At 39.2% G+C, this 18287-nt stretch overlaps 2 protein-coding genes across 2 annotated transcripts in view; both read left to right on the top strand.

Annotated features, from left to right (window-relative positions):
* The window catches only part of LOC128746380 (zinc finger protein 728-like), a 176334-nt gene extending 168044 nt beyond the window's left edge, over positions 1–8290 (top strand). Inside the window, exons 3-6 of the mRNA XM_053843434.1 lie at positions 1228–1408; positions 5248–5525; positions 6615–7696; positions 8163–8290. Coding sequence (XP_053699409.1) covers positions 1228–1408; positions 5248–5525; positions 6615–7696; positions 8163–8290 — 1669 coding nt within the window. The remainder of the gene's footprint in view (positions 1–1227; positions 1409–5247; positions 5526–6614; positions 7697–8162) is intronic.
* Positions 8291–13567: 5277 nt separating this feature from the next.
* Positions 13568–17991, top strand: LOC128746379 (gastrula zinc finger protein XlCGF57.1-like). The gene is made up of 2 exons (XM_053843433.1): positions 13568–13999; positions 16153–17991. The coding sequence occupies exons 1-2, from the start codon at positions 13743–13745 to the stop codon at positions 17822–17824; spliced, it is 1929 nt and encodes a 642-aa protein (XP_053699408.1). The 5' UTR covers positions 13568–13742; the 3' UTR covers positions 17825–17991.
* Positions 17992–18287: the final 296 nt, after the last annotated feature.

The raw sequence follows: 18287 nt of genomic DNA, 5'->3' as shown, positions 1-18287 counted from the left end.
GTGCCAACAGATTTGTTACGAACGCGAATAAACCTAGTCCAATTTGATGTCTGTGTTAGGGAAGTGATGTTTACATTTTTACAGTCGAACAACAAACAATCATGGATGTTTCCATAGTAACTCCGTCAGGGTGAACTCGACGCTCCTCCAATGAATGACAAAATATTGTGCCCACTTGTGCTCAATCACCGCCATTATCGCTCGTGGAAAGCTGGATAGATTGTGCATTTGAAAACAATTTAACAAAATCAAGAACACAAACTATTGCTTTCCTGCTACCTTACTGAAATTAAAGATTGTTTTTATCATTCATGGTTTCCCACGTTGAAGGGATTTTACCAATTCAATCCTATTTTATCAACAGCACATCTTTACTACACCTCTAATGAAACGGCAAGCATGGGTATTCATACAGAGTCGTATTATAACGAAACACTACAGCTGTAGCACATTTTTCCAACACAGATATCAAATTCGCCGAGTTTTAATCGTCTCGCAGACGCAGTAAAGAATTTGCGATCTGTTGGGACAACGAACTTGTCATTTTTTCTGGCACACTTCCCTAACACAGACATCAAATTGGACTAGGTTTAATCGCGTTCGTAAGAAATTTGTTGGCATGAGGGGGCTTTGTCACTTTTTCTGGCATACTTCCCAAGCAAGGACATCAAAATGGTCTAGGTTTGACCGCGGTGTTAAGAAATTTTGTTGAAATGAGGAAACTTTGTCACTTGTTTTGGCTCACTTCCCAAGCACAGATATCAAACTGGTATAGGTTTAGATCATCGTAAAGAATCTTCCAACCAATCACGAAGCGAGAATTCTGTTATGATAAAACATAGGTTCATTACTTTCAATTTTTGAATAGTTCAACATCAAGAGTCCATACTTTTCTTCATTTGGGTCAATTCTTAGAAGATATTCCCATCGATTGGTGTAAGAATATTGAAAATCGATGGGAAAACTGCTGAGCTATTAGTGCTCAAAACCTTTCATTTTTCGTGACGCTCTCATTTTTCGATTTATTGGAATAACACCCTAGCTCAAAACTTGCCGTAAGACGTAGTCCTACATCAAAAATATTAATATTAATGCCTGATCGCATTTCAAGGTCAAAGACTAAAAACACGAGTTTGGTCATTAAAAATGGTTGGGTTCAATAATTTAAAAACTAATAAAAAATCAATCTTTTAACTTTTCTTTAGTTTTCGTTTATTCACGGTTTAGGCGTAATGCTTTGAATAAATCACATGTGGTGCACCCTCAACTTGTTGTCTGTTGCCAACAGGAACCGGTTGCTGCATACCGACGACTGGAACCGGCTGCTGCATCTCTGCAACTGGAACCGGCTGCCGCATTTCGGCAGCTGGAGCTAGCGGATGCTGGATACCCGAAAGACGCGGCTGCGGTCGGTCCAGTGCAGCTGCTGTTGTTTCTGGGCTAGCTCCAGCTGCCAATATTGCAACTGTTGAAGTGTGAAACCAAAGTCTTCCGACGCTGCTTCCCGGGGACGGGGTCTTAATTGGTTCCGCGGCCAGCGGCCCCGTCCACGGCGGCTGCCCCGCCAGTATCAATATCCGTTTTCCATCTGCAAAAAAATTTGTCAAAAATAAAAAAATATTCTACATTTTCATTCTACAAATGTAATATTTAAATATTTTCTTAATGCTATATGATACACGAGTTACCTTAAAATTCTTTTTTTGAAAAAAAACCAAACGATTTTCACTGCTCAAGACTTTAACGTGGTAACGATTTCGTGGTTGATTTGATTTTAAAAAACGGAAATCAACTCAGGGATTTCGAACTTTTCGAAAACCGAAAATAAAAGGACCAAAGTCAAGGGGTTTCTAACTGCAGATTACTATACGCACCTTCGAAAAAAGTTACCTTTATTGATTACTTTACTCACAGAGAACCAAGGGGTTTCCAGTAAGGCGTAAAAGTGCGTAGTAATCAGAGATTACTTTTGTAATCACTTACGAACTAATCAGGTAATCAATGGCAATCATTAGAGTAATCAATGATAATCTAAGTAATCATTGGTAATCATGATTAATTTATATAGTAATCACCTATAGGACGTGACATGACATGTGACTTCTTATTCTATGGCTAGGTTTTCCGAAATATGTGTTTTCATATTAAGCGCACGTTGGTCGAATATCCCTAAAATTATAAATATAACCTATTTGTATCTTCTCATTCTAATTATTTTGACGTAGGACTACGTCTTACGGCAAGTTTTGAGATAGGGTGTCATTCCAAAAAATCGAAAAATGCGAGCGTCACGAAAAATGAAAGGTTTTGAGCGCTAATAGCTCAGCGGTTTTCCAATCGATTTTCAATATTCTTACACCAATCGATTTTAAAATCTAAGAATTGACCCAAATAAAGTGTGGATTCTTGATGTTGAACTATTGAAAAATTGAAAATAATGAACCTATGTTGCACCAGAATTCTCGCTTCGTGATTGGTTGTTGGAAATGACATCATCAAAGTAGAAACGCGTTTTCACGCTTCGGCTTATAATTTAGTCAATTTTCAATAGATTTCCAAGATATTTACACCAATTGATCGGGAAATCGATTGAAAATATAGAAAACTATTGATTTTGTTTTTGAAATTGAATTTGAAAAATTGTTTTGAATTGATTTTGAAAATTTGAATTATTTTCATGTTTTTGCCTTCCCTCGTCAGTGCTTCCCTAGCACGGATGACAGAAATATATACGATATAAGCTATGGGTTAAGCTTCCTTATGATTGTATTTAATTTACGCCCTATAGAATCCGATCGAAAATTGTTGAGCTTCAGCTGTTGCTGCTTCCCACGGATAAGGCAACGAAGACATGCAAATTCACCAAGCGAGGAGTTGGAGCTGGAGCACTCAATGATCGCTGCCGTGATGGAATATCTGGCAACAGGAGTTCTGGAATTGGGAGGACAAATGCTGCTCGCGACAACGAAACGATCAGAATTATCGTCACTTGCAGCTGGCCATCCGCAACAACGAAGAGTTGAACAAATTGCTGTCCCGTGTCACCGCTGCTATGAGAAGTGTCTTTTCGAACAGTCAAACTGTTTTGTTGCTGCCCAAGAAGACGGAAAAGAAGGTTTAAATTTCCAGCATATCACGTTGAAAAACCGTTCTTTTAAGAACGAAACATTTGTTCATGAAGATTTGAGGAATTTTCACTTACAGATTTAAATTCTATTTAACTTAGATTGATCTGATTATTCGCTTGTTGCTGCTGGACGCTGGTTGCAGCCAACAAATATATTAGCTGCAAGTAAATGTGTTCGGTCAAGCGTCAAAATAAATGAAATTGGATTTAATCAAATGAAAGAGTTTTAGTAACATCTTTTACATCGTAGCAACACAATTTTATCCATACAGTAATAATACGTAACGTAATTTTTTCTTTGGCAGCAAAAGGCGAACGGCTCACTGGTAACTTTGCTCTTTTGTTCAGACTGAAATTGAAATGCTCTATTTTTTATTTCACGTAGATGATAGAATGAAGAACCAAGAAAAATGGGTGTGGTCGTTTCTTGTCGCTTGCTCTGGTACATAATACGTGGTAAGCCGGCGAACAGCATTATTCAAACGCTAGCTGAGCTAGTGCCAACATCGTTTGCCAGGCAAACGGAAGTCACGTACGACTCGTGCACGTGTTCATTGGCGGCTGACCGTGTGACCGTGTGTTGGAGCTGAAGCACTCATTTCGCTGCCGTGATGGAGGACTATCTGGCGACAGGAGTTCTAGAATTGGGAGGACATATGCTGTTCGCGACAACGAAACGATCAGAAGCATCCTACGTCACTTGCAGTTGGCCACTTGGAGTGCTATTTCATCGTGATTCAGGACCATACACGAACGGTTTCGTTTATCGCATAGCTGCTGAGGCTTTCCGGTTGGTCCGTTGCAACAAGCCGTGCCTGGTTAGCGGTTATCGGTACTCCAATTTACCGAACAGAGAATTACGTTAACTGCGTTAGTGCAAGTTTATTGCGAGCAGGAGTTATGATAATCAAACAATCGGTTCTTTTAAAGGCCACACAACGATTGAAGAGTTTATTATATTTTCTTGCCCAGTTAATACCATAATTAACACAGTCAACGAGGGAAAAGTTGAATTTTTCGCCATTCCGGACGACCAACCAATGACGGTAATAAGTTTTCTGGTCACAGGCGACATTTTCTGCGACTAGTGATGTCTGAAATTTTCAATTATTCGATTACTGATTTTTTATTTGAGTTAATTTCTTGTCCTTTAGTCACATATAACGTTTTGGGCTGACTAACTAAATACTTTTTGATTTGCCTGGAGTCATATAGCTAACATTTTCGATTTTTTCATGTTAACCAAGATGTTAACACACGTCGTTCAATAATCCCTAAAATTATAATTTTATTTTAGAAAACGCTTTAGAAGTCAATTAGTTCTTACCTTATTCTTCTTATTTTATAAATTTTTCTGTGTTGATTTTGTTTGATTTGATAATTCGGAATCCGCTGTCTGTTCTGTCTGGAGCAAACACAGTTATTTTATTTTTGATTTGGTGGGTGCCTTCACAGTGTAAGTTCTAATGCTAGCCGTTCTGGGCGCTAGCTTTTATGTGTGCCGCTGTGCAAAAATTTTTAGTTTTCGTGGTTGATTCATGGTGGGTGAATTCCTTTTCGCGCGCCTAATGGCGGCTAGTGGGTACACTTCTCGACAACGTTTATTTGCTTTAGGGAACCCCGCTCACGTACGCTTGAAAGTTCTGCAAACAACAATCAATGCTGGAAATATCAACTTTACGTGAATAAAGTTGCCAAAGCCATGCTAACGTTTTCCAAAAGCTGTACCCTCTAACCGCCATTACGCACGCGAAAAGGTCGATTATAAACGCGGATTTCGCCCACCATGGTTTACTGCCCTCCAAAATGAAAGATTTCAAGTTTGAAATTGAAACCTTTCGGATGAGATTCTTGGTGGGCGAATTCACAGAAGTGCTTGGGTTTTTTGGTTTATTTCTATTGTTGGCTGAATCTCGTTTGGCGTGTACGTAATGTTTTTGTTTTTGCTGAGAATGTTTTTATCTGACCTCTGACGAGATGTTCACGCGGCTTTAACTCCGGTTAAATGAAAATTTGGAAAGCTTAGATTACGATACGATTGTAAAAGCAAGCTTTTTACCGCTAGCGAGCCCAGAAGTGTCTTTCTTTTTCATTCTCACTATTAAAGATTGTGTTTTTAGAAGTGCATTGTTATAGTGGTCGCGAGAATGCGAAACGAACTGGAAAATTCAACTGCAATAAAGTTGGAAGCATCGACTACGATAAAGGTTGAAGAGTTTATTATAACCGATGTCTCAGGTGTAAAGGATGAATCAATTGAAATTAACGGACATTCCGGTAAAACTCTGCCGACCACCTCTGGAGATAATCGACCGGTTGTGAAACAAGCAACTGCTGAAAAAGACATCATCGATGAAGTAACGGAAACGGCTGCTGCTGCAGCGGCTGATAGTTTCATGTAATTTTACACTTTTCGCAATATTATAACATTTCGTGCATATTACGGCGCTAATTCTAACATGAAGTTCATCGCGATACAGTTAAGTTACTCGAGAGCTCTACTAACGACTTTACCCAGAATTGACTATGAACATTTTTGATTTTCTTAAACGCATCAGTCAAGTGTTAAGTATGCCCTTTGCAAACCACTGAGAGCAATGTTGTTGCAAAACTACCTTGCAAGATACAGTGAGAAAAGACCGCTAAACTGCCAGTCGACAGTCCATTAACTGGATTAACTATGCTTCTCATACTTGCTCGTGTGGGAATAGGCATCGTTGGCTTCTCGCTCGATTTGCAACATTGCATGAAACTTATCCAGATTAAAAATGAAATGAGTAATTTCAAAAAAGTTTTCAAATTAGGGTAAACAAAACAAGACCTATCGTAATTAAGTAACAATCACGAAGATAAATATAGATGCTAGCATCACGGAATAATCATTAGATATCCAAAATCCACTTGATTTTTGGAAATTGTAACAAAACTGAATTCTAATGGCATGAACACATTCGTAGCAAATACAAAGGATTTACAACAAATCGCGGTTAGGTACCCTTCCCTACTAACGCAATTCCTATCCTGTGACTGCAGTTTTTAGTAGCAGAGCAGCCCCAAGTAGCATTCCAATAGTGGAGTGGTCTTAATAATTTCTTATAGTAATTTTATCAGAGCATTGCCGAACTTGTCAGCTTTTATAATGGGTTTCCTCAAGTAAATTTTGTCTTCTTTGATTAACAGTTCTGAAGTATGTACTATTGTGTTTCTCTATTGTTCGATCAACGCTGGAGTTTTCAACCATCGTTTGGAACCCGCACGAATCTATCTGGGTCATTTACAGGAAAATTGCTATTCAACGCATCTCATCGCTTGCATGATACAATTCAACTATTTTGCTAATCACTTTAATTTTAACGAACCATTTCGTACCTACCGCCAACGAACTCCTGCACTTGACAATGTAAATGTTTGTAATAAAGTAATTTTAGGTTCATTTAGAGTCAAGGTGGACGTATTCATCCTACCTACCGTTTCTCTTCTGTTGCAGCAATTCGCACGCTTTGGAAACGGACCCTCCTACTGGCAACGGCAGTCAACCGAAACACATTTGCGACATCTGCGGCGCATCATACAAGTACCGGGCTGGTTTACATACTCACAAAAAAATCCACACAACGATATTCGTTGAACCAAGACCTTACAAATGTGATCAGTGTTGTTCGGGTTTCTCTCATGAGCGAAGTCTCATTTCGCACAGAAAGAAAAAGCACTTACCGTCCAGTTCCAATTCTGGCTTGGATAAGAACAAATCCAACATACCGCGGTTCAAATGTGAGATATGCAGTAGAACTCTCATGACAAGTCGAGCACTGAAGGAACACCGGATTATAAAACATACGACGGAAAAGAATTTCAAATGCGACATTTGCGGTAAAGAGTACCACATGTGGAAGCAGTTGGAGACGCACCTGAAACTGCACAGCTCGGGGCATTTGCGATTGAAATGCGATATCTGCGGCAATACGTATAAAAATAAAGCATATCTTGCACAACATATGAAAATTCATACCACAACACAATCTTTCGAATGTGACATATGTGGCAAATCTTATAAGACGCTCGATATACTTCGGCACCATAAAATTGTAAAACACACGTCGGAGAAGAAATTTGCGTGTGAGGTATGCGGTAAAGGTTTCCATATGAAACATTTGCTTACGTGGCACCTGAAATTGCACAACTCGGAACTCCTGCACCGGTGTCCGGTTTGTGAAAGAGATTTTCTATCTCGAAGTACGCTTAAGCGGCACATTCTTATTCACAGCGACGAGCGACCGTTCGAATGCGACCTCTGCGACGCATCATTTAAGACACGCGATGGTTGGCGGAACCACCGGGTAATACACATACCTGTCGATGGAGAACCACACGATCAGAAACACGTCTGTGATATCTGTGACCGAACATTTCCCAACAACCATAATCTTACGGAGCACCTGAGAACTCACACCGGAGAGCGACCGTTCGAGTGTGACATATGTCACATGTCTTTCGTCGCACGCAGAAAACTTAAGTACCATAAAATCAAAAACCACACGCAGGAAAAGAATTTTAAATGTCCGGAATGTGGTAAACATTTTCACTTGAGAGAACAATTAACGAAGCATCGGAAAACACATAACCCGGATTGTTCACACAAGTGTTTGACTTGCGGAAAAGCCTATAAGAAGAAAACGACGCTCGTTGAGCATATGCATCGACACACAGCTGGGCATGCATAATTAGCAGCATATAATGGTAGAATAAACAGAGTGTCTCGTCTATCTATAATCCACATCCGTTGGGCCAAAACCTTCCGAATGTGATAAACTTAGTCTCAATTTTCACAAAAAAAACGCCTACCGCTGTTCAAATATGACTTATGCAGTAAAACTCGTGCGTCAAATCAAATTTGCTGTAAAGTGTTCCATATAATGATCTAATTGAAGAGGCACCTGAAATTTCACATTGTGATCTCCGATGTTTTTTGTTGTTTATCGAATTAGAGACCACTGCGACCAACATTTAGATCTATTGTTGTATGCTCAATCCACAGATTATCTGTTCTTAATCTATGTGGCACTGTTTGACATACCACCAGAAATTCAAGTGGTTGCACGCAAATGTCTAAAGGTTCCAATGTTCCTTTGCCGAGGAGTTAGTAGATGCTTGCTAATGTATTAGACACATTCCGCCATGACGTTACGTTTTGACATTTCTTTGCACAGTATTTGTGTTTCAGCTGGGCAAATCGTTAAGAAACCCCCAAATATTATTATATATTTGGAAAGAGCATAAAATTTCCTATTAAAAATGAACAAATTAATAGCATTTGCCTTACCTAGTTTGTTTTAGAAAGCAAATATGTAGCGTGACGTTACAACGCGCCAGAAATTCGTCTGTTGGTTCTTCTGTTCAAAAACATGAAAATTCTGCTCTCTTTCAAATTTTATCTAAAAACTTTCTTCTATGATTTGATAAGAGATGAATACTGAACAACTTGCCATGTACAGAATTCCAATAATCAGTGAAGTTAATTTTTAACGAGCTTTTACTTTTCGTGACGTTAGCTTTACACAGAGAGGGTCGTAGCTCCATTGTAACGAATGACAAGTCACGAAAAATCTGTTCAGTTAATATTCGTTAATTATCGCTGTTGCTGCCTTCTGTACATAAGGGATAATCCAAAAACGTGTTGTTAATTTGTCTTTTACTATTTTGCACGTAATTGTGGGGTTGTGCACAAATTTTGCCGCGCAGTGGGAGGGATTCTAAGAAAGTGAGACATAAGTAAGGGGGCATCCATAAAGTACGTCACGCATATAGGGGGGAGGGGGGGTTGACCTAATCGTGACGATTTGTGACGTAGGGGGGAGGGGGGGTATGAAGTTATGTGACGTCACATGAAAAAAAAATCAAATGGAAAATTTATTCGGGAAATTATAATTTAGCCTTCATTTGAAGATACAACTACTGAAGGCTTCTATAAAATTAACGTACTGATAGATTTTAAAACAATTAGTTAATTTTTTTGAATGAACACTTTTTTGAACATATATGTGTGAACAGGACTCATTTATTCTATGTAGTATGAACTCTCCATTAAGGCCTTACAGAATATGCAGTACACCGCTGAAGAGCTGCTTGAGTACCGTCCTGCCTAAAAGATTTTTGCAACCGCAAATAGCAGTCGCACAAACTCCTGAAGGGTCACGGGATGCTACCAGAGACCCACGGCAATGTTTTCCCTTGATATTCGTGCTGAACTCAATCGATGAACAAAAACTCATACCGAAGTTCCACGGCTGCTTTTAAGGTTTTTCGGTATAATTTATACTGCCCCTCACTCAAAAGCTCTCTGAAGGATAGGGTTTAAGCCACTTGCGGATTAAATTTCGTATCTAAGGTAGTGTTGAATGATTACACGATTGAAGAAATACACAAAATGACAAAGTCCCTCAGAAAAGTTCTTCCAAGGCGTGTTGCTGCAAGACGTCAGCTGGAAGTCCTGATTCTTTCAACTAGATCAGACGAATTTGAGTGGATGAATGTAAAGGGCGTAGATATGCGCTAAACATTAATCGACGGCACATCAGCGACTTCTGAAGCATATCCGATTGCAGCAATTGAAGATCATCTTCAAAATCCGTGAATCGATGACTCGAAGCTCGAAAATGTTCCTTTTTTTATTTGCTGAAATTCATTTGATAGCTTTAAATAAAAAGGTTGGAATGAATATTTAATTTTTTTGTTGTGAAGGGGGGGGGGGATTGCCGTGACGTGACGTACTTTCTCAGGGGGGGTCACGAATGTGTGACGAAATGTGACAAGGGGGGGAGGGGGGTTTGATTTTGGTCAAAATTTGCGTGACGTACTAAATGGATGTCGCCTAATAGCGTCGAAACCTTAAAACATAACATAATAGTTACTTCAGAAAAGTTTCTTCATTTAAAAGCCACTTTCTAGTGGTGAAAAAATATTCGGACATTAGAGTGTCCTGAAGCAGGTACAAAAAAATATTTTCTCTATTTTAAGTCACAAATGGTTGCTGTCTACAGAAAATTTGTAGAAAAAGTAAATTTAAGAAACTTTTTTGAATGCTGAAGATTTATATTTCTTACAGGAAAAAAGTTATAGAGCCAAACTTTTAGGGACACCCTTAAAAATATTTTTTTTATCTAGCTCTTTAATAACGCTTTGTATGGCTTGCAAATGTTTTAAGAAATTGGTAATCTAATTAAATTGCATGTTTTTGTCGAAAATAGTAGAGCACTATCTTTTTCCCTTTAGAAACTATCACTGGCTTTTTTATTTTTATATGTACTCTTTAAGGGGGTGTATATCGGGGGAAAGCAGCTAATCTCACTTGTTTTTTGTTAGTTAATTTATGCTGTACAACTTAGGGTAGAACACTGTGGAAAATCTAAACAAAAATATAATGAAGACAACTGTAGGTGAACATGTATAAATAAAAGAAACAAGGGATAGCTCCTAAAGGAAAAAAGATTGATCTCTACTATCTTCGACGAAAATGTGCAATTTAATTCGATTACCAATTTCTTAGAACATTTAAAAGGCGTAGGGTAATCAACCTATTTTGGACCCCATCAGCAGCTGTACATAATTTGGACACTTGCATTTGATTTTGCTGTAAGTGTCCAAATTATGTACAGCTGCTGAGGGGGTCCAAAATACGTTGGTTACCCTACGAAGCGTTATTAAAGAACTAGATCGAAGAAAAAATATTTTTAAGGGTGTCCCTAAGAGTTTGGCTCTATAACTTTTTTCATGTAAGAAATATAAATCATCAGTGTTCAACGAAGTTTCTTCAAATTAGTTTTCCTACAAATTTTCTGTAGACAGCGAACATTTCTGATTTCAAATAGAGAAAATATTTTTTGTATCTGCTTAGGAACACCCTAATGTCCAAATGTTTGTTCATCACTAGAAAGTGTTTTTTAAATGAACAAACTTTTCTGAAGCAACTATTATGCTAAGTCTTAAGGTTTCGATGTTATTACTTATGTCTCACTTGTTTTGAATCCGTCCGGCTGTTCGCCGTGACGTTACAACGCGGGCTTCAATCAGTTGTAACCAGGCTTCAGTTTTAGTTTTTTGCTCAGTAGATGCTCATTTGACTGCAGCGGTATCAGGTATCAGCATCTTTGGCTCGAGCAGCACGTTCCTCACAATCATGTGGAAGATTTGTGCCTTGCCCATCTTGCCCGTGTCATCATTTACCTGATAAGGACGGGAAGGAAAACAGGAGGAATAGGAAGGGGTGGATGAGGAATTTGGACAAACACAAACATATATATACCGAGAGATTTTTGTACCCCCGAGGGGATACTGCAATCCTTGGTAGTTAACTTATCAAAAGTACACCCCCTGGTGGGTATACTCATGATAAATAAGAGCTTATAGCTCAATACCGCTTTCGGTAAGGAACACCAAAATGTCTCGTAATTTTAGTTTCCTAAAATCCGATTCATTTAAGACGTAGGATCCAAAGATCCTATGACGCAATTGTGCTACTGCAGGACAGTTGCAAATTACGTGATATGGTGTACCGTAGTCGGATTCACATAAATTACAATGAAACGGTGCAGCTCGCTGAATCGTAGCCATATGATAATTTAGTCTGCAGTGACCAGTCAGTGATCTGACAAGAATACTGCAATTTACCTTTGAGTGTTGCAAAAGAAATTTCGCAACCTTCTCACAAGGCTTAACAATGAAACTTTTCGTTTGACGACAAGTTTCAAGATTTTCCCAATATCGTACATGTTCAGATGAAAACCAAGATCGAATCTTTTGTTTTATCCAACATGCCGCAATTGGTAAAGCAGGTTCCGGTCCGAAAACCGACTTTTCTGCTCCAGATCTTGCTAGTTCATCAGCCCATTCATTTCCGGTTATACCAGAATGGCCAGGAACCCAAACCAGATGAACGGCATTTAGAATGCTTAGTTCTTCTAATTGGGTGTGGCAGGCGATGACTGTTTTAGATTTAGAATTAGCCGCACAAAGGGCTTTTATAGCGGCTTGACTGTCAGAACAGAAGTAGATAATCTTGCCTATCAGTTCTTTCTGAAGTGCAAACTGAGCTCCGCACATAATTGCAAAGATTTCAGCTTGAAAAACGGTGCAGTAACTACCCAACGAATAGGATTCCTCCAATTCCAGCTCACGGCAGTAAAGACCAGCACCCGCGCGACCTTCGTACAAGGAACCGGCTGTTCGCCGTGACGTTACAACGCGGGCTTCAATCAGTTGTAAGTTGTAACTTAGGTTTTACTTAACTTATCATCATTCTTTAGGCACCGTTTCAAACTGAAGTTTTTGGAGCGTCTTAGTAGAATACGAAACCTAAAATTAAAAAAGAAGAAAACTTATCCAATTTAATTCTACTATGTGTATTTTATTCACGACAGATACGTATTTCGCCTACGACTTGCAGGCTTCCTCAGTGTCTGTTTTCGAACTTCGAGTATAATAGTAGAATTAAATTGGATAAGTTTTCTTCTTTTTTTACCGTTTTAAAGGTATTTATGAGTACAAAGAGAATACGGATCATTAGATTATTCGAATTTGTACTTTTCTGCGAAAGCGACGTCACAACGCAAAAAATGGCCCTATTTCATCCACTTGAAATACAAAATAACTGTAAAATTACATCCAAACTATTTTTGGAAAGCATATATTCCTTTGTAAGTTGGTGGAAATCAAATGCTATTATGAAATGTTTTAGTAGCAGCATTTTTAAAAACATCGCAAAAAATCATTTATTTCTTGTAAATTTCATTTATTTTCGATGTACGCTTTATATAACTTCCGAAATGCTAGAATATCAGTCATGGCAGTTTGGAAAGGTTCAAACATTGCCCAATCATGAAAAAATATTCAACAATGCTAAAAGCAACTTTTATAAAATGTCTGGTGGGTATACCAGTCCGCGGAATGTGTCATTATAGTTTTCTTCTGCTCCGCAGGGTCCTGGGACACGGTTCAATTTTATTTGGTTCATTTCAAGCTATTACCTAGATTTCAAGGTAAATGTCGAAGAGATCACGACAGGATACATTGGATACATTCCCACACTAATTTGGATAAAGACATGTGGGTGAAGGGTGTCGCTTATTTTTACTCATCCTGTTTTAATTTAGAATTTACGGAATTCACAGTTCTAGATAGAATTAACAAAAGGGCGAATGTCGCAAATGTAAACAAAACGAGTGAGAGTTAATTTTTGCTGTGCCAGCATAGGAAAATCAACTCTCACTCGGTTTGTTTACGCTTGCGACATTCGCCCTTTTGTGAGTTCTATCTTCAGTTGATTTTACCTGAGCTGAGATTATTATTCCCTTGTTGGGTGAATCTCGTTTGGCGTGTACGTCGTGTTTTCGTTGTAGCCCCGCGAATGTTTTTATTCTCAGGTTTTTATCATCTGATGAGATATTTACGCGGCTTTAACTTCGGTTAAAATAAAAATTTAGAAAAATTAGATTACGTACGATTGTAAAGCAAGTTTTTCACTATTAGCGAGACCAGAAGTGTTGTTCATTTTCCCCATTATTGATTGTGTTTTAAGAAGTGCATTGCTATACTTGGTGGTCGCGAGAATATGTGAAACGAAATGAAAAATTCAACTCCAATAAAGTTGGAAGAATCCACTGCGATAAAGGTTGAAGAGTCTATTATAATCGATGTCCTAGATGTAAAGGCTGAATCGATCGAAATTAACGGATGCTTCCGTGATACTCTGCCGACGACCTCCGGAGATGATCGACCGGTTGTGAAACAAGCAACTGCTACAATAAACAGCGCTAATAAAGCTACAGAAACGGCTCCTGCTGCAGGAGCTGATGAAGATGATAAAGTCGATAGTTCCAGGTAATTTTACACGTTTCGGAATTTAACATTTTCCTACAATTAAACTGGTAGGGCTCTTGAACTAGGTAATCAGTAAATGAACAGCGGTAACGTTTTCTGAATGTGGGCATATATTAGACTACTTTTTTATGTTCAAGAGGGATTCGAAAATAACCAAATGTGACTGTTGCGTTGTGCAGAAAGTGTCTTCATTCTGAATGAGAAAAAAGTCAGTACGGGGATCCGGTTGGATACCCTAAGCGTCCAATAGACAAATGTGTATTTTAATTTTTTGACTAACAACAAACACCAAATTTGAACGAAACAGGAGCACTTTTGCTCGTTTTTCTATCAATACATACGAAGATTTCAGTACAAGTTGCAGGGTAAAACAAGGCAAAACATTCCCTTACACTACATTTTAGTAAAAAACTTGACCGTCGTTTGCTTTAACGAAAGTTTGGTGCCATTTTCATTGATGTATCGAAAAGTCGTTGCTGCAACCGCATATCGCCCATTAATTCCCTTCTAACGTTAATAAACTGCTACGTTAATAAACCGTTCGTTACTTTAAGATGTTTAGCATATTTGTCCAGTCGAAGATCCATTGAGTCCTCTTATCGAGAGATCACGCACAGTTTTGATAATGTCAGATTCTCGATACATAATAACGGGATTAAAGTTGATTCTGCAGGCCTTATAGAACCATAGCAATTGGACCGAATGTCGACCAAGCTTTGAAATTCGTTGCATTGAGCCCAGAGCAATTCACAGGCAGCAGTTTGTTACAAATTCCACTGTAGAGGACGTATTTCTCGTTGCCTTGAACAGGCTCGGCACAAACTTTGCATGCATTCATGATTGCTGCTTCTCTGAGTTCAACGCAAAAGTGAACTTAAAACAAACGCACACTGAGCTTGTCCAATAAGAAGTTGAAATTGCTATCGCTTATCACCTTAACCGACCGTTTTTTGTTGATTAGGATGATGTTTATAAATCTCTTACTCTTACCTATTTCTGCGATTGCCAAAGCCAGTGACTAGCACCGAAGCCAGGTGCACTTCCCAGACCGCGGAAGTCTGCATCCCACACAGCTCTATCTAGAACCGGCACCACTTATCGAAAGTTGATGAAGTAATGCTTTATCGAGTCAAAACTGTTATCAATACAAATATTTTATAACATAGTCTTACTATTGGATATTCGGAAGGAACGAGGACCTGATATGAATTGGTTGGCAGTTGACTAAAGAGAAGCCTAATTGTATTTCTCCTCTCAATATAAATTAAAAATTTATTCACAGATTGCTTCGATTCGAAAATCTAAAACCTACGTCACCCTTTTGTACAATCCTTATGATTGTATACCTTATAGTTTTTACTCAAAATCTAAGTTTGTACATTTTAGGGACATTTTGAGTAGTTTTAACTAAGTTTAAGCTAGATCCATCCTATTTACAGGTAAACTCATTTAACTTTGGCTGTTAATTAAACACACTAGTCAACAAAATTTAATGTCCTATCACAAGCAGCATTGCCAGAACATGTGAATTAAAACAATTTTTGTACAAGACGAAGACAGTAGACAGCCCAACGTAATCCTACTTTAATCTTCTCGGTACAGGGATGCAAAAAATCAATTTTAGCGATCAAGATCATAGGAGCGATCAGATTCAGATTCGTTGACATCACTACTTGAAGCGACAAACACTTTGTCGCGATCTGTACAGAATATGACAAACGTCATGTCAGGTTAGATCATGTTCATTGCATGATTGCTTTGAAAAATATAACACTTACAGACGATTGGTTGTGTGCATCGTATGAATCCCAATAGGTACATTACAAACAACATTTGTAACCTTTTTTCTCGAAGCTAGGTAAGATGTAACACTGTGATCGACTGCTGAGATTGTTTAGAGAACAAAATCTTGTGATTAACGCTAAAGATGTTTGTCATGATCTGTACGGATCGTGATCTGTACGTGTGGTGATAACTCACAGCACAGCTTTGATCAAAATCACTGATTTTCCATCCTTGTCTCGGAAACAACCTCTACGACTTTCTTTTTCTATAATATAATCAAAATTCAATGATCGATAGGCTAGGCTCATTTATAAATAACTGGACCAATTTATCCCACCAATCTATCAATCGCTTCTCTTCTGTTGCAGCAATTCGCACGCTTTGGAAGTGCACCCTCTTACTGACAACGGCAGTCAAACGAAACACATTTGCGAAATCTGTGGAGCATCATACATATACCGTGCTGGTTTATATCGTCACAAGAAAATCCACAGGCACCTGAAATTACACTCGGAGCGTTCGTATAAATGCGATATCTGTGGCAATGTATATAAGTGGAAAACAACCCTCGTTAAACATATGAAAATTCACACCGCAACGCAATCTTTCGAATGTGACATTTGTGGCAAAATTCTTACCCCCGGCACACTACAGCAGCATAAAATTGTGAAACACACGTCGGATAAAAAATTCGCGTGTAACGTATGCGGTAAAAATTTCCATCTGAAACAACAGCTAACGAAGCACCTGAAGAGGCACAGCCCGGAACGCCCGCACCGGTGTACGGTTTGTGGAAAAGCTTTTCTATGTCGAAGTGACCTTGCGCAGCACATGCCTGTTCACAGCGGTAAACGACCACCCATCGACCGGCAATACGCTTGTGATGTCTGTGACCGAAAATTCACCACCAACCGTACTCTCACGTGTCACTTGAGAACTCACACCGGAGAGCGACCGTTCGAGTGTGACATATGTCACAAAACTTTCATTAGTCGTAGAGGACTTAATTATCATAAAATCCAAAACCACGCGCAGGAAGAGAATTTTAATTGTCCAGATTGCGGTAAAAAATTTTACTTGAAAACACAATTAACACAGCATCTGAAAATGCACAGCCAAGAGCGTCCACACAAGTGTCTGACATGCGGAAAAGTCTATAAGCACAAAGACTCGCTCGTTGAGCATATGCATCGACACACAGGCGGGCGAGCATATATTTGCAACGTCTGCGGTGCATCTTACAACTCACGTGCTGGTTTAAACTATCACAAAACAATCCACACATCCGCTGAGCCAAAACCTTACAAATGTGACCAGTGTAGTTCTCAATTCGCCCATAAACGTTATCTCAACTTTCACAAAAAGAAGCACCAACTATCAAGTTCCAATTCCGAAAAACCGCTGTTCAAATGTGACTTATGCAGCAAAACTTTTGCGTCGAATCAAACGCTGAAGGCTCACTGCATTATAAAACATACGACGGAAAAGGGTTTCAAATGCGACATTTGCGGTAAAGAGTACCACATAATGGCACAGTTGAACAGGCACCGGAGTTTTCACACCAGTACGCAATCTTTCGAATGTGACACATGTGGAAATTTTTTTAAGACACCCAATACTTTACGGCTGCACAAAATTATAAAACACACGTCGGAAAAAGCATTCGCCTGTAACGTGTGCGGTAAAGATTTCCATATGAAGGAACAGCTAACGAGGCACCTGAGGGCGCACAGCGCGGGCCGTTCGCATAGATGCGATATTTGCGGAAAGGGCTTTCGATTCCAATCCGTACTCGCCTTTCATATGCGCGCTCACAGTTCGGAGCGAGTGTTCAAGTGCGCCATCTGCGGTGCAGCGTATAAATCGTGCAGCAGTTTAGATCGACACAAGCTGATTCACTCGGGCGATCCGACACCGTACAAATGTGACCGGTGCAGTGCGCAGTACGTTCAGAAACGCAGTCTCGATAAGCACATCATAAGGGAACACTCAAAGGAAAGCGATGGGTGTCGGGCAGAGGTTCGCGATGAAATAGTATAACAGTGATTTCTCATTACCTTCACGTGGCTGGGAACGTATATGTAAGTTGGTCAAAAAGACAATTCCATTAAATTGCGAATGAAAAGTTCTCCAAGCCAAAGTTTAGTATTTGATCGGCTGGTGCAAATAGTCTTACAAACTAGTAGATTCAGTGTACATAGTCTTGATTTTCGATAGTGAAATGTTGTTTTGACAGATGCAACGAATAGTCAAAGTAACCCATGAAAAACGTATGTTGATTTAATACCGAACAGGCCACATTGATTACTTACTTACTTTACTTTACTTTACTTTACTTTACTTTAGTGGCAACGGTCCGTTACCGATCCTGCGCCGAACGAATTATGGTCCTCCAGTATCGTCGGTCCTGGGCTGCCGTTCTCCAATCCCCACGAACACCAGCTGAACGTGCATCGTTTTCGACAGCACACACCCACCGGGTGCGGGGTCTGCCTCGAAGTGT

This window comes from Sabethes cyaneus, chromosome 1 (assembly GCF_943734655.1).
Source record: "Sabethes cyaneus chromosome 1, idSabCyanKW18_F2, whole genome shotgun sequence".
Classification (NCBI taxonomy): domain Eukaryota; kingdom Metazoa; phylum Arthropoda; class Insecta; order Diptera; family Culicidae; genus Sabethes; species Sabethes cyaneus.
Note: the sequence above shows the minus strand (reverse complement) of the source record. Positions and strands in the feature narration are given on the sequence as shown.

Coding starts and splice junctions, on each gene's coding strand:
- LOC128746379 (XM_053843433.1), top strand. CDS start 13,743: ATGAAAAATTCAACTCCAATAAAGTTGGAAGAATCCACTGCGATAAAG. Junction 14,000..16,152: donor GATAAAGTCGATAGTTCCAG/GTAATTTTACAC, acceptor CTTCTGTTGCAG/CAATTCGCACGCTTTGGAAG.